Source organism: Balaenoptera acutorostrata, chromosome 4, assembly GCF_949987535.1.
Source record: "Balaenoptera acutorostrata chromosome 4, mBalAcu1.1, whole genome shotgun sequence".
NCBI classification, from domain to species: Eukaryota; Metazoa; Chordata; class Mammalia; order Artiodactyla; family Balaenopteridae; genus Balaenoptera; species Balaenoptera acutorostrata.
This window is the reverse complement of record NC_080067.1, coordinates 110004191-110026854: the sequence shown is the minus strand read 5'-3', so window position 1 is coordinate 110026854 and position 22664 is coordinate 110004191. Positions and strand designations below refer to the sequence as shown.

The 22664-nt window shown below is 36.6% G+C and overlaps 2 protein-coding genes and 1 non-coding gene across 5 annotated transcripts in view; 1 reads left to right on the top strand and 2 right to left on the bottom strand.

Moving 5' to 3' along the window:
- Window positions 1–11879: 11879 nt before the first annotated feature.
- On the bottom strand, window positions 11880–12263 carry LOC102997808 (40S ribosomal protein SA-like). Its single transcript, XM_057545986.1, has one exon. The coding sequence runs from the start codon at window positions 12243–12245 to the stop codon at window positions 11880–11882; it is 366 nt and encodes a 121-aa protein (XP_057401969.1). The 5' UTR covers window positions 12246–12263.
- Window positions 12264–12427: 164 nt separating this feature from the next.
- On the bottom strand, window positions 12428–12577 carry LOC114236062 (small nucleolar RNA SNORA62/SNORA6 family). The gene has a single exon (XR_003622099.1). It is a non-coding gene; the product is annotated as a small nucleolar RNA SNORA62/SNORA6 family (small nucleolar RNA).
- A 2566-nt stretch (window positions 12578–15143) lies between these two features.
- EPHA3 (EPH receptor A3) overlaps window positions 15144–22664 on the top strand; it is a 365584-nt gene continuing 358063 nt past the window's right edge. For all 3 annotated transcript variants that reach the window (XM_057545924.1, XM_057545923.1, XM_057545922.1), the window contains exon 1: window positions 15144–15336. In XM_057545924.1, coding sequence (XP_057401907.1) covers window positions 15249–15336 — 88 coding nt within the window. In that variant the 5' untranslated portion in view covers window positions 15144–15248. The remainder of the gene's footprint in view (window positions 15337–22664) is intronic.

Here is a 22664-nt window from a genome sequence, read left to right as displayed (position 1 = left end):
CTGGGAGAGTGTACATTTTTTTGATCCATTACTTATGTATCATTAGTTCCTGGATTACAGATAAATCAAATTATTATATTTTCATGTGATTTGCATTTACATTAAAAAAGAAATCCTCTTTTTCAAGTTCCCATTCAAATTAAATAACTGTATCACCTGAAAATCGTATCTAACGTGTATAACATGATTCCCACAATCACAATAACACATTCAAACAAACTGGCTTTGTAAAATGTAATAGAGGGAAAAAATACTTTTAAATTTTAGCTTCTAGAATTCTCAGTCTTTTCTTTCTAGTAATATAATGGTCAAAATTCGACAAAAATAGTTATTTCTCTTTGATAGCCACTAGTGAAAAAATAGTCTTAGGAGCTTTGTGTATGTTCCTATGAGCTCTAACTAAAACAGTCTTGGTGTCAACATTCTAATCACTACATTCACGCGTTTGTCATCATTCCCTTAACCAAACATGCTGATCTTAAATCCCCTTGGAGTTCATGTCACTGTACAGAATTAACCTGTTTACCCTGGTGAGAGTTAACTTGGAGGTTCTGATCAATGACAAGAATTTTCTTTTTCACCTATAAAGAAAATGTCAGTGTTTTCACAATATTTTAGATATCTTTTGCAAATAGTGGGACTCAGCCGACAAGTTAGAGATGATGAACTCTATTCATGATATTACAGTTAATGTTTTATTGTGGCTGAGTCTCACATTAAATGTTGCTATTGTTAAGAAACAGATAATTTTAGTTAGAGGTTTTAGGATACATATATATATGTATATATAGTCGGTGATCCTTGATATTTAATTCTATGATACATGTTTAACATTGTCTTGCTTTTAACTTTTTTTTCCTCTGGTTGAAGCAAGACTTCAGCTCAAATATTGAAATCACCGTTTGTGCGTATTTCCAAAGAAATTGTTAAGTGGAATATTTAAAATTACAGGTTTCCTGCAGATTTTTTGCTTAAGAAAATCCTGACACTCCATTTTCTGGTAGAAATTTTTTGGAGGAGTGTATCTGACATGCTGGCTTTCTACCAAAAACCATAGATACACCCTCTTTCAAACTTCCTAATTAATATATTTTATATTATATGTTTCTGATCCAGTTTAGCTGTTTTAAAAAGCTCAATAAGAAATATAAACTAATAATATAATTTCAAATTGGAAATAAACATTTAACTAATTAACATATTCTCTTAATATCTATCTTCAGTTAGTCCGTTTTAAATTTAAATGTAAAAATACTGAGTTTCTGGAATTTTAAAACCCATGAAGGAAAATCTATAATAATTGTGAAAAAAAACGTTGTTCTTCATAATCAAAGTACTGTTCTTAGGAAGGTAAGTTAAAGCCACTAAGACAGGTAATAACTATCACAGGGGGGATGTTTGTACTCATTAAACTTTATAACATGCCACTGCTTTTTACTTTCACTTTTCTTTCATTTGCCATCTTTGGAAGAAAAATAGAGTATCACTCGGCATTAGAAAAAAATTACTCCTTATAAATCACAAATAAAACGTATCTATTGATCTCTAATTGTGGCCTGTTATTGAATTTGCTTTAAAGAGTTCATGCCTTCTGTATGTCTTGAGCTTGAACATTTCCTCCCATCCTCACTTTTGTTCTAGTTGCTGCCTATCATTGTTTAATTACCCAGTCCAGCCTTCCTCTGGAAGTCAGTCATTAGGGAACAGTAAGACAGACTTATGCAGCGTTATTAGCCTTCTTCCCCAAATATGTTAGCTGATTTGCCAGCTAAGTCAGGAAATACAGATGAAAAGTTTATTCATAGTAAGACCTCTTGAGAAGGTGCTAACAATGAGATCATGCAGTAATTTCTAAACATTTATTAAATGTTCATACACAAAGTAAGATGATGGAAAGAGGGGTTTTGACCAAATAGATTGAATCACTGTTTTTGTCACTCAGAATTATATTTACTCCATTTCTCTAAGAACTTACTGCTTTCTAGAGAGTTTGTAATTGAGCAAAAATAACTACTAGAACTCAGTCTGGATGTTAGAATGATTTGGGGGATATAATGACTTTTCTATAACTGTAATTTACATCTGCCTTTTTCTTTTCCCTTTTTAATGTTTCTGTTTACTCTACTGTAATATAACCTGGTGAAGTATATTTCAAGATTTCCATGCCTAAGATTTCTTTGAAGAATTCCTCACTGTAGTAGGTTTTACTGAAACATCATTCACTGATTAATTCTAGGACTGCGATGCTCCATAAAGCAAAGAAGCATCAAGGGAAGAAAAACTCATCTTTCCAGGTTGGAAGACCTCTCTGTAATATTCAGAAACTGTGTTACACAGGCTGACTTCTGTTTTTAGGCCTACCTGGAAGCTTTTCTTCACCCAAAGTTAACCCCGTTTGTTCTTAAATTCTTGGGTAACTAAATATATAAATAAAGATGAAGGAGCTAGGTTTTTCCTTAAACCTCACAAACAATGCATTAATATTTTTCTCTAGGTTCTTTCCTTATAATCTTAAGATTAATTAAAAAATGCAAGTGGCTACAAAAGGATATTCAGGTAATTGTACTTTGATTAGGAAAATTAACAAATAAAAGACTATCTACTAGACATGACCCAACACATGAGGTGCAGAGCAACACAGAGGGACCTGAGTGTCACTATCTTTTCCTGTAACATACTTGTCCTGAGGACAAATAAGGACCTTAACTCTTACAGCTGCCAACCGGGCTTTCGCCTCTATAAATCAGATGATAGAGTCATTCTATTCCATAATATGTTATTTTGCAAATAAAAGTGTTGCTAGTTTGCTAAATATTGATGCCTCTAAAATGAAGATGACTTACATGTGGTACAATTAATTAAAGATACAAATTAAACTTTGTGGACATTAAATAGCTTTTTTACAGGAAGTCGAAAAATTGAAATTTGACTATAATATTTGATTCTTCTGCAGTCATTTAAAACATTCATACATAATAGTTATATTCTTATTATTTATGAAAGCATGAGACCTAGAGCTCTCTGACTGTGTGATTTGATTTGTTGGGAGTTTAAAGCTATAAGAATGCTCTTCTTCCTATTTGGGGGAAAAAAACCCACAAAATAAAATATTGCATTTCAAGGATTTTAAATTTCAAAAACTAAAAGGAAAGAGAATTTTACATATTGAAAATATTTGCACAGTTTTATTAAATTACAGTTTTGTTTTGCTCCTATCATTCTTTAAATGTCTCTGTATAAAATCAATTTATTATGAATGATAATAAATAAGTTAACATAAAGATTGCTAAACAAATTCAATGGACATATAGAAAAAAATTTGCTGTTTATTTATTGCTTGCCTTAAGAATAATTTCTGACTACCTCCTCTAGGGTCAATAGTTCATTTAAACAGCCCTTAATATTGTCTAGTCAACCCAGTTGTCTATGTTTTTAAAGGGGCAGGCATATAAGATTACTATCAAAAATACAATAAATGTATCAGTTTATTCAAACACAATGAAATAAGTGTTATTAAGTCACCGCTATGTGAGTAACTCATTCTGCCTACATTTGGGCTGTGTTAAACTGAAAAGGAAAATTAAAGAAGCAAGCTAGTAGGTAGAGTGTTGAAGTCTGACGTAAAATGAATCCAAAAAAGGGACAAAACAGAACAATAAAAAAATGAACTTTAAGTCTCTTATCATGAATATGAATTATATTTTCATTCATTCAATAAATATTGATTGTAGACCTACTATGTGCTGGGCACTATTGTAGATGCTGGGAAGACAGCAGTGAACAAAACAGACCAAAACCTCTGCTTTCCTGGAATTTACATTGTATTTGCTTAATTACATAGTGTTTTGGATGAAGTCATCTTTTGAAAGTCTCAGACATTGGTCACAGATGGACTGTAGGCTACTTGGCATCCATATGCATCCCTACATTTCTAACAATACAGTATTCTGGACATTATCAGGCTTGTCATAATATAGTATGTATTTCTTAGGTTTGGCATATTACTCCATCAGTGAAGGGTCTCCAGCAATCCATCAAATATAGTTCAGAGTTAGAAGATTGTTAAGACATTGTTAAATATTATGGAAGTTGTGCAAACTTTCATTCTGAAGGATATTAAAAATAGATAATTCAGGGTTTTACAGTGAAGATAGAATAAGAGATTAGCTTTTTTAAGTTAGACATGGTCTCCTCCACAGAAAAAGCTCATCCCTACGAGATTTTTCTGTACTTACTCAAAGAGTGTATCACGTCTCTCTTGAAAATCATGATAGGTTGAATCACTTTTACTAATGGAAGCAAGACACAGCCTCAAGAACATCAGGTATGTTGCTGCCCAGAACAGATTAGGACATTTGGTCTATTCATTTTTATGTTAATCCCTTCTTGAAGTTGTACACCTCTAAATTTAAAGTGCTCAGTCCAAATTATTTAGTTTTTGCTGTGGTTGCTCTCTGCAATACCCTTACCATAATGATACAGGCAAACCCCTGTCTTTTCTCTGCCACACGCTAAGAGGACTTCTTAGGCAATGGCTATCCGTTTTGGAGATTTTGACAATTTTCTCATTGTCAGTTTTATCATATTTCCTTACCTTTTCCAGTAAATTGTACTAAATCATATATTTTGCAGAAAATATCTATAATGTACTGTAAATCTTACATTCATGTCATTCTCATTATGCATTTTAATGGGGAAATTTAACGAGGAAACACTGCATAAAGAGGAGAATGATAAAGAAATATGTCTTATCTCAACACTTTTTAGTGTGGAAATGGGTGGATTTCTCTGAATCAGGAATCAAACGTGACACTTTCTTTTCTTTTTTTTTTTTAATTTATTTTTTTTATTTATGGCTGTGTTGGGTCTTCATTTCTGTGTGAGGGCTTTCTCTAATTGTGGCAAGTGGGGGCCACTCTTCATCGCGGTGCGCGGGCCTTTCACTGTCGTGGCCTCTCTTGTTGCGGAGCACAGGCTCCAGACGCGCAGGCTCAGTAGTTGTGGCTCACGGGCCCAGTTGCTCCGTGGCATGTGGGATCATCCCAGACCAGGGCTCGAACCTGTGTCTCCTGCATTAGCAGGCAGATTCTCAACCACTGCGCCACCAGGGAAGCCCTACTTTCTTTTCTTGATTCCTCAGGGCTAGGATGAACTCATCACAGGGTCCAGATAAGGTAAGTAAAAGAATGTTATGTGATCAGATAAAGATCACACGTAGGCATTCATAACCCATCTTAATTAGTACCAATCATGAAACTAATTAAACTAAACCTAAAAATAAAGTTGTGCTGGTTCCTGTGAAGACCTCTGGGCTTTGTGTTAATGAGCTGATCTAAACACCTGAATCTTCAGCTGCAGCGGCTGCTGCTTCTGCAGAGCCCTCTAGTGGAGAGCATGGCTATAGCAGTTTCCTAAACCAGGGACTTGACAATAAAAAATCTTTCATGTAATCCAGTGAAGTGAGCACTGGCACGTGCCATTACTCCTTCACATGTTTACATGTGATGGTACCTCCAATAGACAGATTTCCTATATGAGAGCTTGACTTGTAAATTTATTCCAGCTTTTGTATTCCAAAGTGAATTGAAAAAAGTCTAAGTTTTTACTTGGACCTTGACTTCTGCAAGTGTTTCAAAAAAAATTATGGAATATTTAAGCCTAAACTAAGTTAGAGAAATTGAAAAGTTAACACATTTGAAATAATAAGAATATAACATGCACATTTTGAATCCTTTCATTGCCATAATTAAGAACTGATGGAGGGTTTAATTTTTTTTCTAGAAAAAAACTTATATCATCACTATATTTGTAATTAAAGTTTTAGGTGCATTCCCCTTTACCTTGATTTATGTTTTTCAATTTAGTTAGCTTTTGAACTTCAAACACCTCTGTAAAATGCATATTTTTTGTTTAAGGAAATAGATTTGAATATATAAAAACCTAGAGTTTGTGACCGAAGTAACTTCCGTTTTAACTTGAGAAATACTGCACAGGTAAAGATGATTGACATTAAGATGTGGATTACCTGCCACATTTTAAATTATTTATCATTATTTAACCACTATATTGACATGACAGAATAGGGATCACTGACCCGTAGCACAATCTAGGAGACAAATTAGAAAAGCAGGTGAGGTTATTTGGGCACTTGTGGAAACCAGAGCATCCGTGAAAAATCACAAATGTTTGACACTGTTGAATATAAGATCCCTATGACTTAATACGGATTATTTTTCCGGATCCCAGCTGAATTGACGACTATGGTTAGACAAGCACATAATCAGTTAATTTTTCTGTACTGAGTAATGCTATTTTATGTTCAGGCTTACAAGATGCTTGAGAAACAAAATTGAAGCCATGTGTTCTCAAAATATACTTCTACGGAGCATTTAATAATCCTTTACCACCTTTCTTTTTTTATTAAAAATTACTCTGGATGCACCTACATTTTTACCTAAGCCATAAATATAGCTTCAGTTATGACACCATTAAAACAAATTTCCTTCAATTAGTTAGCCATATTGCTATTATTTGTTTTACCGAACCATATATCAATGCACCAAAAAGCTCATAAAAGGCTCATTTGTATTTCAAATTAATTCATTAGAAATGAAAAAATTACTTTTTCATCTTTAGATAAACTTCCTAATACTTGTAAACACAAATTCATTTTGTATTAAGTCATAGGTTTGTTTTTACAATGGTTTTCCTATGTTTGTTAAGGTTGTAAATCTCCTTGGACAGTTGAAAATTGGCCACTTAATACATATCTTGAGAAATTATCATCCAACTGTAATGATCACATATTCAACATATCTGAAATAAAATGAAAGAGATTGTCATACATGTTTGTGTTGAACAGTGTCTTCTCTCTTCTAGATAATGTTTGGTATTTACCTTGTCAGGAAAGAACTTAAAATATTGGGCAGATAATTTATGCCCTTGAAACAGTTAATTAACAATGCAGATCAGTAAATTATAAAATGCTTAAAAGAGTGATTTAGATAGAAGTGATATAAGAATTCACAACAATGATGAATTCATCTTGACTATATACCTTCAAGAAGAGAGGGATTTAGGGTAATAAAGTATTGTCTAACTACTTTGTGGGAGCATTAGTTTTATCTTGAAGTTTACTGAGAGATAAGGTTGAATTGATTCAGCTATGATTCCCATATTTTTATCATCTGGTATTTTAATGCTTGTATTTAAATATATATCTATATATTTATATTAATTTTCCAAACAAAATTTATGTATTCTGGAACTCTGCCATATAAAATATTGTCAGATCTGCAAAGACATTGCCTAGGAACTTGTCAGAGTTGCAGAATTTCAGGCCCTGTCCTGGATTTACTAAATCATTTGAACTAAGATTTTCTAAGTCTGCATTTGAACAAGCTCCCCCAATGTCCTGCATATTAAAGATTGAGACCTCCTGCTCTAGAAAACTCAATTGGCTAGTGTACTGACACAGTATTTCGTGTGTGTGTGTATGTGAATGTTCTTAAGTATATAAGTGTATACGTGTGTGTAGATATGAGTATTTCTCAAAAACTGACTTAAAAGGACTGCGATACAGGTTCTGTTTCAGCCAAAACACTCCCTTCACTCCCCCACCACCTCCAGCCGCATATGCTCTTGCTCAGAGTTTGCTCAGAGTTTTGGGATGTTTTCCTTAGATTTCAAGATGAACTCTTGGCTTGTTTTGACTGTCTTTTGGCAAGAGAAATGGAAGACTAGGAAATAACAGCAGTAATAAAGTTTGTTTTTAAAAATGGAGAAATGTTCCAGAGGTAATAGTGAAAATGAGTATAAGAGTATGTTTTAAATAGCGTTGGTTAGTTGTAACAAGCAAATCACATTTATGATCTATTTTTTGCTTTTCTTTTGATGACTTTATAACAATTGAATGAGCATTTTTCAATTAACTCAGGCATGCTAATTTTTATATTGATTGCATAAACTTGCACGTTCAAATCCAACATATACTAATTCAGTGGATATCAGTTAAAGCATAGCAAATTAATTTGTGCAACCTACTGTGACTATTTTCAAATCCAAAATCCAGTAATTGTTCCAAAAATCACAGCCCTTTCAAGACGTTTTCTTGGATTATTCTGTTCTTCTAATCACCCTCAAACACTTCAGTAACAGAAGATTTCCTGCAAATTTTCTCCTAGGTATTTTTTTCTAATATTTTCTTTGTATAATGTAAGATCTTTCAAATACTTTTCCTGTTGTTGCCTTTGACTGTGTTGAACATAATGAAGTTGCTAATGTTTTAGACTTTCTTTAACTGTAAAATGATAGGCTCCAAAGAGTTTTGTAGCTCTAAATATGATTTTTCTGAGAGGGGATTCCTAGTCCTGTGGTCTTTCCATTAACTGGAAAAAACATTTTTGTTTTTAATTTTCACCAAACTCTACCTTTTTTTTTTTTTTTTTTCTTTTGGCTGAGTGTTCCCTTCCTGAAATTTTCAATTCTCTTGTCATCTCCAACTCACTCTCTCTTTACCTTTCTTTTATGATATTTATTCCTACTCAGTGAATTCTGATAATTGTACATCCTCCATCTGCCTTTTGAACATTTTATTTAACAGGATTGAATTTTCTCTCACTGTTTATGATCCATCTGGACAATTTCATCTACTGCAGTGGCTTAAGCTACTACCAGTCTGCTAATGACTGTTCAATTTGCAGTCTCTAATCTGTCTTCCCTTCTAGGCATTTACATCTAACTTTTGGCTTAAATATATCTACACGTGCATCTCACCATGTCCTAAGCAGAAGTCGTTATTTCCCCACCTTTTCTTCCTATCCCAAATTTAATCCCCTAAACTCCTTTGTCAATTAATTGTATCACTAGTCAGCAAAACACAGGAGAGATAAATCTTATAGGCCTCTTCCATTTTGTAATACTCTCACTACACCTTGCTTTCCCCTTTTCTAGGCTTGCCTTCTCTAAGCTAACCTTCTTGAAAGGGTAGTACATTTACTGTTTTTACTTCCTCACTTTCTATTTACTCTTTTATCTGAATCCTACTTGCAGACCAATTACCCCACCAAAACTGCTACCACAAAAGTCATTAAAACCTTCAGTTGTCAAACCCAATTGTCACTTTTCAGTCAATATCTTATTGGATATTTTTGTTGAATGCATTTTTTTTAAAATTTATTTTTGGTTGCGTTGGCTCTTCATTGCTGCGCGCGGGCTTTCTCTAGTTGTGGAGAGCGGGGGCTACTCTTCGTTGCAGTGCACGGGCTTCTCATTGTGGTGGCTTCTCTTGTTGTAGAGCACAGGCTCTAGGCACGTGGGCTTCAGTAGTTGTGGCACGCAGGCTCAGTAGTTGTGGCTCACGGGCTCTAGAGCACAGGCTCAGTAGTTGTGGCGCACAGGCTTAGTTGCTCTGCGGCATGTGACATCTTCCCAGACCAGGGATCGAACCTGTGTCCCCTGCATTGGCAGGCCGATTCTTATCCACTGCGCCACCAGGGAAGCCCCTTGAATGCATTTTTGACCATCAGCTGTTTGTGAAACCCTTAAAAAGTTGGCTTCCAGTAGGCTAATCCCTTCTAGTTCTTCTCTGTTTCTGCCTGTCTTAAATACAGGCTTACCTCATTTCATTGAACTTTGCTTTATTGTGCTTCGCAGACATTGTGTTTTTTACAAATTGAAGGTTTATGGCAACACTGTGTCAAGCAAGTCTATCGGTGCCATTTTTCTAACAGCATATGCTCTCTTCTTGTTGCTGTGTCACATTTTGGTAATTCTCACAATATTTCAAACTTTTTCATTACTATTATATTTGCTGTGGAGATCTCTGATCAGTGATCTTTGATATTACTAATTAATTAATTAATTGTTTTTTAATTAAAGTACATTGGTTTTTTTTTAGACCATGCTATGACATGATTAACAGACTACAGTATAGTGTAAACATAACTTTTATATGCACTGGGAAACGAAAAAATTTGCGCGTGACTTTCTTTATTGTCATAGTTGCTTTACTGTGGTGGTCTGGAACCAGCCTGTAGTATCTCCGAGGTCTGCCCATATTGGTATATGCTCGGCTTTCATTCTTGGCCAACTGATCTTTCTGCCAACACTTTGCTTACATGAATGAACCTACTTATTTTTTCATACTAATTACAGTGGTCCCTCCCTCAGCATCCTTCAGGGATTTTTCTAGAACCTCCTTGAATGCCAAAATATGTGAATGCTCAAGTCCCTTACATAAAATTAGAAGCACAATCAATACAGTCAGCCCTCCATATTATGGGGTTCAGCATCTGAGGAACAGAGGGTCACCTGTATTTGCAGAGGAAATTATTTCCAAAGGAACAATTCCAGTCAAAGTCTTTGTCTCCTAATCGTTCATCTACTCTTGGCTTTCCCTCAGGTCACTTCATCTATATAAACCTAAAATAGAAATTTTGTATTATTCCCATTCTCTCTTCTCAAATCTCTCTTGCAGTCCTGACTACCTCCTCACTCAAGCCACAGATTGAAAGGCCTCCTAGACATATCCAACTACCTCATTGCTCTTAATCAATCTATGAAGTTGTTTGCCAATTCCACTCAGTTACATTTGTGTGATTTGTAGTTCTACCATCACTGCTCAGTATGAGACCCTCTAGATCTCTTTTCTAGATCAAGATTAAAAAAATATATTGAATGATTTTAATGTGTCAAGCACTAGGCTTACACTTTATCTGTACCATCCCAAATCTCATATAGTCCTTACAACATCCCTATGAGATAGGATCTATTATTATTAGAATTTTACTAAGAGTAACAGAGCCAGGGCAGTCTGGTTCAAGAGCCCCACTTGTACCTCTGCTGATGTTGGCTATTCTATTGTGAAGGGATCCTAATTGGTCTCTTGGCTCCTAATTGGTGTTTTTGCTTCCGTTTTACCCTCCCCACTTAACTATGTCAAAATGATCTTTCTAAATTGCTAATTGAACACATCTCTCTTCTGCCTCACATCACCCTCAAGTCCAGGTTCCTTAGAACAGCTCACAGAATTCACTAGAACCTTGCTCCTCCCTAACCCTCCTGTCTCCTCTTACCCATACCCTTTGACACTGCCTCCAAATCCATGCGCTAGTAATAGAGGTATATGTTATTTCCTCCAAAAAGCATGCTTTTCATGTTTAATCTCTCTTCTCCGAACTCTGTTCTTTAAAACACATCTATCCAGGTGCCGCTCAATTGCCATCTATTCCAAGGAATTTCCCTTTAATTCCTAACTTGAGATACCCCCACCCCTCCACGTTGTACTATGAAAATACTCTACATGCAACTCTATCTAACACTTGCATAATTTCTTGCTGTGATTCTGAATTATTTTAAAGGGCCCTCTTATTCATGTTTTTGACCTCAGTGTCTAGCACATGATTAAGCACATGTTAGGCACTCACCTTCTGTTGAACTGAACAATGAGGGGAATTAAATATTGCAAATGTCTTAGTCATCTCCCTCTTCCTCAGCCCCCAAAATCCAGTTTTTTCCTTTGGGGTATATAGTTTGTTTCACCTCAAACGTGTATTTTAATTTCATCATGTATCTTCCTTCTTTCTGTCAGATGGATTCTAGTTCAGTTCCTTATTAGTTATTTTAAAATGGCTTCAAATCTCACCATTCTGCCTCTGATTTTCCCTCCTTCACATTCAGCAGTGGTTCTCAAATGTCAGGGATCAAAAGGATTACCTGCAGAGCTTGTCAAGTTGCAAGTTCTTGGGTCCCAACCTCAGAGATTCAGATTCCATGAGCCTGTGGTGGGCAGAAGGGGTGTGCACTTTTTTTTTTTTTTTTTAGAAACTGTTTATTTTCCGTCAACCTATTTCCATTTTAGGAGTTTGTGGAAGAACAGTTTAAGACCACTCAGTGGTTGTTCCTACCCACTCAGTGGCCAGAGCAGTGGGAGCTGCAGAGCATTCTTCAGTGGCGGGCTGAGCACTCCAGTCAGTGGGGAACTGCTGAATAGGCACAGAGGGCACCTGTACACCTTCGGACCAGTCTGCCACCTCAGGCTGAGTAGCAGTGAACTCAGGAGCTAGAGCAGTCCATTCACCCTGAAATTCCTCCTTGGTCACAGCTTTCTCAGCTGCCGCCTGCTCTTCCTTTTCAATCTCTTCAGGATCTCTGTAGAAGTAGAGATCAGGCATGACCTCCCATGGGTGTTCACAGGAGATGGTGCCGCGCATGCGCAGAACTTCCCGGGCAAGCATCCACCACATCAGACCCACTGAGTGAGCTCCCTTTTTAGGATCTTACAACAGGATACATCAAGTTAGTCTGAAAACAGAAATGCCTGAGAGGTCCTAAGTGAGAAATAATGGAGAAAAGCAGAAGAAAACACAGGCCATTTTAAAAATGTTTTTTCATCTCTCCTTAAAGCTTTCATACATTAAAATCATACATTTGTAGCAAGTATTACTATCAAACTCCACTCATGGGGCCAGAGACCCTTGTGGTGTTAGCGAAAAACTTGCCCCTCAGGTAGCACACTACCTACACTTGTGAGTTCATTGGCCAGTGGCCTCAAATCCAAGCTCTAACAATGTGCAGGGGATGTGCACTTTTAATAAGTATTCCAGGTACTTCAATAGCAGGCGGACCCTATACAACAGGTGGAGATGCTGAATGCTATCAGTAAATTTTTTTCCTAAAACCCAGATATGATCAAGTTCTTACTTGCTGAAACGCTTTTTATGTCCCTCTTTCATCTAGAATATATTGTAAAATCATTGACATGTGGCATAGAAATTTCTGCAGTTTCCAATCTGCCTTTCAGGGAACATCTCCTACCACTCTGTCCCCCCTCCTCTTCTCTTTCCTGTATCCTAGCCCTTTTGGTACCACATATGCTCTTTGCTCTATACATGTCAGATGCTTTCTTTTGCCCTGACTTGGAAACTATTATGATTTTGTTTATGTTCCATCTGCTTGCCTGCAGTGCCTTCCAAACCATTCTCCAATTAGCGAACTCCTACTCATCCTTCAAACTACAACTCAGTTATTACTTTTTTGATGAGGCTTTCCCTGAATTGGCTGCCCACACCTCTATCCCTCCTACTACTACTTTGGCTAAATTCCTTGCACCCCTATGTTTGCTGACATCATTCTTTTTCACATCTATTCAAAATGGCATTCAGATTATGGAAACTTCTTGTTGTCCAATGTCTCTTGAGCTAGAGAGTCTATAATTGAGAGATCCTATATTATTTACTTTCTATTCCCAGGCCAGGAATTGCTTTTTACTTATTTTCACACTATTGTAGCTTCTTTCAAACATGAATGCCTCTTTCCACAGTGATAAGCGGTTTAATTGTGAAAAGAGAAGTAGTGTAAGGGGAAGCCAGTATACGTGAATATCAGCACATTGCCATGTTTTTCCAAAATGTTTTAAAATTTTGTCACTTCCAAATAAGGCTTTATTTTCTTTCAAGTTTCAGAAAAAATTTATCTGAACCTAGAACAATGGAAAGACTAAAATTGTGTTGGAACTTTAAAAAGTGCCAGAGTCACCACTATCTGAATCTTCTGTTCAGTACCTGTCATTATTTTCAATTCTGACAGACTTGGCACTTGAAGGGGGTTCTACAGCCTCTGGTGACATAATGTGGGAAGAAGTTAGAGATACAAAGTAACAAGGCACACACACAAAAAGTTAGCAGTCACTCTTTTTTCCTGGCTTCCTCTACCCACCCACCCCCAACCGTTGATCCCAGCAGACAAACTAGTATCAGGAGCCACTTATTTAAATTCATGTGAAAATCATGTTCTCTCATTAAAAACATAGTGTTTGTGAAAAGAATACTTATTAGCTAGGCCTTTCAAATCCTTATTTAGATTCCACAACTTAAAGCTCTAAAATTGATCACTGATCTTACAGCTGTCAACTTACCTTTACTTTCCAGAGTTGTGCAAGGAATGTAAGAGTCTTGTTTTCTGTTTAGAATAGGAAAAGATTGATGAGCGGGAGGATATTTGAGTGATCATTTTCTGGGGAATATTTTAAAGATACGCAAGAATAGTTCTCAAAATAGAAATTACAAAATTATTTGGCTGAAATAGATTGCAATTATGTTGTCCAGCAAGGGAACTGGAAATAAGAGAAACCATTTATAACCATGGTGTAAAGTAAGTGAGAAAGTGTAAGGACACTATTATTTAGTCTTTGGATTTGGAATGCTAAAGAACAGCTTCCAACTATTATCAGATTGGAAGTGGCTGGAAAGCTAAATGGGAAGCTGTGAATTATGCATTGTTTATCTCACAGAACTCAGAGATCCGAATGCTAGATAGTGAAGGAGGGAGGGTAGTGGCGCGCTGTCAAGAACTTCAGGCTTGACTTCTATTACTCTTATTTATACCCACAGCATAGAACAAGGGATGCGTGCTGACCTGCAGCTATTCCTAGGGCTGGGTGTGCTCACTTCCTTTGGATGCTGAAGGTTACTTCCTAGTTTGGAAAACCAAAGTGCACTTTATGCACACGGAAATCCTGTGCCAAATCTCTTTAAAAAGTCCTGACACCACTTGGTGTAGAAGTGAAGAGACTTTCTGATCTGGGGTGCGTATTAGTGTCTTTCTGCACCAGAAAGGGCTTGCGAAGAGTTATGATCCCACTGAACACAGTGAAAGAATAATCCCAATTTTCCTTTGAATACAATCAACAATCTTTTCTTTTAAATGAAGGGCTCCTGTTCTTTTAATAACAAACATTTCTCTGGCATTTCAGTTTCTTTTCCATTCACTCTGCCATATGACACTCTAGCAGGGTTTCTGGTTTCTTCAGGGGATTAACCTACAAGAGCATGTACTGCAAACAATAAAATAGCTGCTTTCCATTGAAAATAAGGAGGGGGTGTTTTTCTCTCCCCACCGCTACCCTCCACCACCGCACCATCATAACTCCGGGATTTCCTGCGCCTTTGGTGACGCCCGCGACCCCCACCCCCTTCCGCCCCAGCTCTGTGCTTCAGAGCTGTCTGCGAGACCCCGCGCGCTGTCCTGTTCTTCTTCAGCGCTCGCTTCCGACGGCACTAGGACCCAGGGATGTCCCTGAGCGAGGTTCGAGGAAAGGCAGCCAGACTCCTCCTTATCTCCAGTGTCAAACTTGACATCAGCCTGCGAGCGGAGCATGGTAACTTCTCCAGCAATCAGAGCGCTCCCCCTCACATCAGTGGCATGCTTCATGGAGATATGCTCCTCTCACTGCCCTCTGCACCAGCAACATGGATTGTCACCTCTCCATCCTCCTCCTTCTCAGCTGCTCTGTTCTCAGTTGCTTCGGGGAACTGATTCTCCAACCTTCCAATGAAGGTAAGCCAGGTACAGCGACGCGCACAGCCCTGCCCCGCGGGGCTAACGCTCTTCCAAGCACGTTCTCACCGAAGCCTTTTCAGGTCTTCGAGGTCCCTCCGAATAAAGCAGTTTGCTCTCAGAGTAAACTAAAGAGGTGCTTTTATTTTCGGCTGTCTTCTAAAACACTCTAAGAGATAATTTTGGATTGCCTAAACCTAAAATGTGTTTTAAATCTGATACCAATTCAAGCAATTATCTTGTTTGCCAATTTTAAGCAGAAAGAAAGAAAAATCCTCCAGTTTTACAACCCGGTATGTTAATTGCCAAATAGTCATGGCAGTATTTTATTTCCTAATTATGACCATGTAGTACTCTGAGAAGTTTAAAAGAATATTCCACCCTCCTCTCTAGATTCTTTAGTATGTTTAAAGGTAATGACAGGTTGTTCCAACTTAGGATCATGGCATTTAAGAATGGGCTAAAGCGAAATCAGAGTTTGTTGAAGCGGAGATGTGTGTGTGTGTGTGTGTGTGTGTGTGTGTGTGTGTGAGTGTGTGTGTGTGTGTTTATGTTGCAACTGCTGTATTGAAGTGATGTGTATCCCGCCAGGCGGTGGTTTGCTCTGTGGTACAGGTTCTAATGAGCAGCATATGCCACGTTAACATAAGTAATATTTGCAGGAATTACAATAAGCTGAGATTGGATTTTCTTTGTTTAAGGGCTTATATACGAATAGGAGAATGTATTTAATGAATAGTGAAAACTCCTGGGTAGGTGTAGTAAATAACTGAACAGCAAATTAAGAAAGAATGTTCATATGCAGCAAAGGGTATTTCCTTAGTGCTGGGTTATTTATTTTCCTCCTAATGGGCATTCATCCCTTTTCAATGGATTAAAGTGCAAACCTAATATTAAGGACACCAATGTTTCCTATAAGATTTTGTGCTTAATAGAGACATTGCCTTTTTCCTGTATACCTTTTATGATCTATTCCTAATGATTTGTGAATATAATCGCTAACTCTTAAGAAAAACTTTTCTGAATAATTGATTGCTTTCAAGCAACACTTACAACTTTGATTTCCTCTTAATCATTTTGAACTTATAACAATATTTAGCAATTTAGCAATACTGAGAAGTTGATGTGCAAATGCTACATTTTATGTTATGTCACTAACTAAAAAATATATTGGCAAGCCAGTACCGTTGTATATTGTATATATTATTTTTTAAAAACACAAGTAAAAACTCAAAAATATTTAGAAACTTTTTAATTAAATATAAAAACTGCCTCTCATATTTGGTGACCTACTTTCACTGCTAATAGAGCAGTTTAATTTCATTCTTTCCTTAGTGACTGCTTTTATCAACTTGGCAGATTTCATTAAATTTTTTGTCTTTTTTTATTGGGAAATTAAAAATTCTAAAATAAAAGGATCAAGAAATTATCTTACCTTCAAGTGACTATTTTTTTACAAATCAAATTAAAATGTTTATTTGAAAGTAATGGTCAATCATTTTTTATGAATGAAAGGCAAGCGTAGTTATCTGTATAATGAGTAACATATAAGTATGTTAAAATTAGTGTTTATTCTTTTTGTTTCTTTGAAAATATTAAAGTATTGATAATAGTAGAAAACAGTAATATTATTCCCATATTGCTATGATAAATTGTATTTCTCCAGATGGAATATTTATAAACTATTTAGATAATGGATTGTAGTGAATTAATAATGCACAGGGATATAGCGAGTCATTAATGAGAGTCATTATTTGTGTGCAAAATGTAACCTTTCAGTAAATTGCAAGAAAAAAAAAGGCCTTTTAAACTTATTGACACTTACATAAAATTAATGAATATTAATTTAATGAAATAGGAATTATCAAATGCAAATTGCTTTTAAGCCACACCTTATGTATATTTGGGTATATAATGCATATTATTATACAGGCAGATACACATTGACAATATGTATATAAAAAGGTGAATATATTCAGAAAGCTGACATAATTACATTTAATTTGCTTGGGCAAAAGTTTATCTATCCATTGTTTGTGGGATTATTCTTTCCAGATCACGTCCTATGGTAGTCTCCTTTCTCTTCTGAGGTCATGAAGGGAAGCTTTGAAACAAAATGTAAAATGAATGACTTAACTTGGGTAATATTTGAGTAAGATTTCAAATATTAATGCAATAGCTTGGGACATAGTAGTAGAGTTGAACAACATGAAAAGTGAAAAATCCAAGTATGTGCCAAGATTTCTATGCAATTCTTCTAACAATGTCATTTGAATAAAAAGCAATGCTTATGAAAATTCATATATTGGGTGGAAGGAATAATGATAAAATGAATCTCATTAATAAAGGTTTCTAATATAAATTTTGAGAACTGAAATACAAAATACTAGGTTGTATTTAAAATGATATGTTAAAAATTATATTTCAACACTATAGAAAATTTACTAGAAATTTACTAGAATTTATTTTGCAATCTATTATGAAGATAGTCATGATAGAACTAAAAGAGAACAAAAACCTAACCACTGAGTTAATTGCTAGGAAATGTGCCATTGTGTGACTTTTTTTTTAAATTTGGGAATTGATAATCAATTTTGAAATGCCATGGGTCCATGATAAGAGAAAAATACTTAGAAAAAAAGTTTAGTATGAACTTTCCTTTTATTAATCCGGTTACAGATAACTTTCTAATATGCCTTCAAGAAAATGATTCCAGATGATACTTTCTATGACTGGCTTCTTTGATGATAATTATTTATAATTTTGATGATTACTTAAATCAAGAATTGGCCTATATACTTAAATAGAAACTTTACAAAAGCTGAAGGGAACTTTATTAAAATCTTACCAGGTCTGTTTACATGACACACTAAGAAAAGACTTCCATGGGAAATCAACTACTTTTCATGACAAAATAGGATTGTTACATTATGTATTATTAGAAGAGTTTATATATTTGCTCCCTGTTCCCATCCCAGATGGATGATGATAATGTTAAATAAAAATAACTTTACAAAGAGGTTAAAACTTGATATAAAGTAAAGAATTGACTGTTGTTTGTTTAATCTCTTTTAGCAGTGGATAAAGTAATCTCTTTAGACACTTCTACATTTGAAGCTTTCTGAGGCAGAATGCACTGCTTATTCATCAGTACATAATATACTAAATCATTTTTCTATCCAAAAGTGTTTATAATTTAGATTAACATTTACCTATAGAGTCCTTTACACTGGAAACCAGTTTTCAAAATTAAAGTGAATAAAATTCAATCTTCATATATATACTACTTTTTTTGGGAGACTTTTATTGGAGTGGTAGGCACACTATATGAAATGTATTTCACTGAACGTAAGTCACTTAAGTACAAAAGGATACTATGTGATCGTTTAAAGCTTAAAAGTAAAACTTAGAGATGAACACTGTATGCTTCCCTTTGAATATTAAGCAAACGATGGAGACAATAAACATTTAAATAATAGATTTTTCCCTTTTTAAAAATCAGTATGACTTGGCATCATTTTCATGTATAAACACTTATCCTCAAATAATAATACATTGTGGTTGAAATATTAATAGAGAACTAAGCTGTCATATCACCTTTATAGTTTTTTTTAAAGAGAGTTTACATTTGCTTTTAATAGCATTTTATCATTCTAGACTAAATAATTGAATGCATTATACATTTTTGTAATTTAATAGCTTTCCTAATAGCTCGCCCCTACTTCCCCCCAACAGTTATAACTTTGCTATTTGCCTGGAGGTAGGAGAAACCTTAATTTCACTATTTTATAACCCACAACAGTTAACACTTGACCTAGGTCATTAACAGGATTATCAGCAAATTTGTTTAAGCTTTTACTGACAACCTGAATTGCTACGATAATATTTTGATTGTGCCGGAAAGAAACTTCTTGCAACCTCTCAAAATCTATCATGAAATTAATTCATTCTGAATCTATATCTTCCTAAAGACTAATATTGATAATAATAATTCAAGTAGGGAAATGTCCACTTGGATACCCCATTCTCCTTACTCTTATGTTTTATATATCACGCCATTCTTGTCCTTGTGATAAATGAGAAATTAAAAACTCTTAAATAGTAAATATTCTTGCAATAACAATAGATTTATAAGGACAAACCAGCTTCATCGTAACTATGAACAGATTCAATTTTATACTTTCTTATTATTGGTACTGTAGTTAATATGATTTCTCTACCCATTTCAAGATATAAAGTCAATTGAATATGTTTATAACTCAGAAGCAACTGGAACCATAAAAGGGAAACTACATATAACAAAACAACATTACCCCGTGGAAGATTATGGTTGCATTTTATATAAAGTTGTCTTTCCCATGAAACACTAGTAATTGGGATCTACAATGAAAAGTACATAAAATGAACACAAACATTTTAAACAAAACGTTGTGTACAATCAGAACTTAAAGGTATTTTTTTAACATTGTGTAGTAGATTTAGGGAGTTTCATGTGAAGATTTTTATTACTTGAATATAATTATGGTTTACTCTTTGCTTTTATAAACAATTTAGTAGTTTCACCTTGATTCATAAGAAACTTATTATCTTTAAAGAAAAGACTTAATAAGATTCTTTATCGTGTCTATATATTATCCACATTTTAATATTCAAATTTTGGTGTGTTCTTTAAGAGTCCTTCACTTTTAATAGTTTCTCAAAATAACTTTCTTTATGAAGATCCCTAAATGTTAAAATTGTTTCTGAAACTCTGGATTTTTTTCTGAAATAAAATACATGCAATTTTTAAACATCAAATAATCAGTTACATATGCAAAGGATTTTTAGAGGCAAAACATATTTCCACAGTATATTTGATTTACTAACTTCAACACAAATGGAAACAGCAAGAACTGTTCTTGAGAGTTACATTCTCCAAGTCATAAAATCTTCAAGAAAATATTAATACAACTTTCCACAAATCATCAAAACTCGATAAGTTCTTACAGACGTTTACTTACTAGTAGATCTGTGATGTGGGTTACCTTTGATTTTAGTCATTTTCCAATGATTTTGTTTGGCGTAAATACTAGATGGAAGGAGAAATATGTATTTCTTGGAAAAACACTGTTTTGCAAATCATTTTCTGTGAAGATCCTCAACTTTATTTTTTACACACTTGTCTTTAAAACTTTTAATAAATCTTGTTCTTTTAATTCCTGTTTGATAAAAGATTTAGAAAAATAGATGCAGGTGCCCCCTTTTTGATTCTGTTTTCAGAGATCTGGATTTTATCACCAGGGAGGGTCAGAGCAGGGCTTTTACCAAGTGCACAAGTAGCTTTCCACAGATTTTTCAAATAAAGGGATGACTGGTGGTGTAAAACGTTCATTATATTATTCATCCAGGTATACTGAAAACCAGGATTCGAAATTTATTTCTAAGAAATTTGAAAACCTTAATTCTTCTGTAATGACTTTAGAAATAAAAACATTCTTGGACGTTTATAAAATGCAAAGGATTCCAAGACACAAATCAATCTAGGCAGACACCCCTCCTGGAAATCAGGGTGTGGGCACATGTGCACCCCTTGATTTCACTCTCTGTGTCTGTTACCAGCTCCCTAGAATCAGGTAGTTCTTGGACTCTGGCAGAAGTTTTCCTCTTGGAAAAGTCTGAAAGTCAGCAAGTTTTAGTTTGCCTCCTACCAGCTTTATGTGAAATTAAAAAAAAAAAAAAAAAGGTGGTGGATTACAAAGAGAAAAAACGTCTTTGCAAGAGAAAAGAAAAAAAGTCGTTTAGAAAGATGGAGAAGTAGAGAAATGCAAAGATTCTAAAACCAATGATAATATTTGTCTTTTGCTTAAAAGAAAAATATTTATCACGTCAAACATCTGGCTAATCAATTTTTAGTAGATCTCTAAAAACCTGCACACACACAAAAGGGTGTGTGTTTGGGGCGGGGTGCGGGTTTGGGGGGGCGTTGCGTGCTTTTGTTTCTCCTCTCAAGTTTACACGCTTTTGATTTTTCCCCTGAAGAAAATATTTTGTCTAGGAAAGTTTTGAGAGTGTAAGCCAAACCCCTTTGGAAGCCTGGGCCTATGCATGTGGAGGATGGATGGAATCAAAACCAGTTCAGCAGTAAAGCCTCCAACTTGGAGTGATGTTATTAAACTGGAAGCCCTGAGTAGGGAACCCCCTCCCTCCCTTCATTTTTAAACCATGTCCTGCTGTTCCAGTCAAAGCAGAGGGTGAAAATCCACATAATCCAAACCAACATGGTGAAGTCAGAATAATAGGCGAGGATTGAGGGGGAAAACAAGTGGCAGCACTGTACAAATAAACTTGTGAATAACCTTAGCCATGAACTGGGGCGGCCACAGGAGGTATGATGGCGCTTCTCTTCCTTCGCATCACACCTCGCACATTTGATAATGCAATACTGATTAAATTCCAAAAGTGTGCCCTGAGAAATTTTAGCACGAAACAGAGCTTTACGGGGAATTCCAGGGATGTGGCAACCGAGGGTTGAGCAGGCGCCCTCGCGGCCACCACACCCACCACCAGGGCATCTTAACCTCAAACTCTCCTCCGCCGCCGGGACCAGGCTCATAGGTGCGGCGGGAAAACGGAGTCTTCCAACAATTCACTACTTTTCACTCCTCATCGGATTCAAGATCGGATCAGAAAAGCCCATCTCCGGGTCCACGTCCCCCAGCTCAGCTCAGCCCTCGGGGTTCGGTGGTTCTTTGTGCGCGAGCGTCTCCCAGCCCGGCGGCCAAAGCGCGCTGCCCGGGCGCTGCGAGCCAGCGCGGCCTCCCGCGGGCGGCGGGCGGCGAGCACGCGCGGAGCCCCTGCGGCGGCCGCCTTCTTGCCGGCGGCCGGCGCCGGACGCTCTCCGCCGGGGCGGAGGCTGGAGCCAGGGGAGCGCGAGGGCGCCAAGTTCGGCGGAAACTAGCGCCGGGCGTAGGCGGGGCGGGCCAGAGGTAAACGTGCGCCCTCTGCCTGCGGCCACGGAGCTGCCAGCGCTCGGAGAGGCGGCGTCCTCCGCAGCACCTGGACTCTCCTTACCTGCGGAGAGCGCGAGCGGCTCGGACGCGCCAGGCAAGTCCCGACCTTCACAACGGGCTCTGACCCGAGGTCTCTGTCGCCCCCACCCTCAACTCCCCACCTCCCTCCATAGCTGGCAGTCTTTGCAGCTTGGCGTCTATAGTTGGCGCGGTCTGTCCTCCTAACTTCCGGCCCCGCGAGGTGACAGGTGCAGGAGGGGGACAGGGTTCTCCAGGGTTCACAGAATTCCCTGGAGAGTTGGGAAAGCGCCTCGTACCCTGCCCGCTCGGTTGGGACGA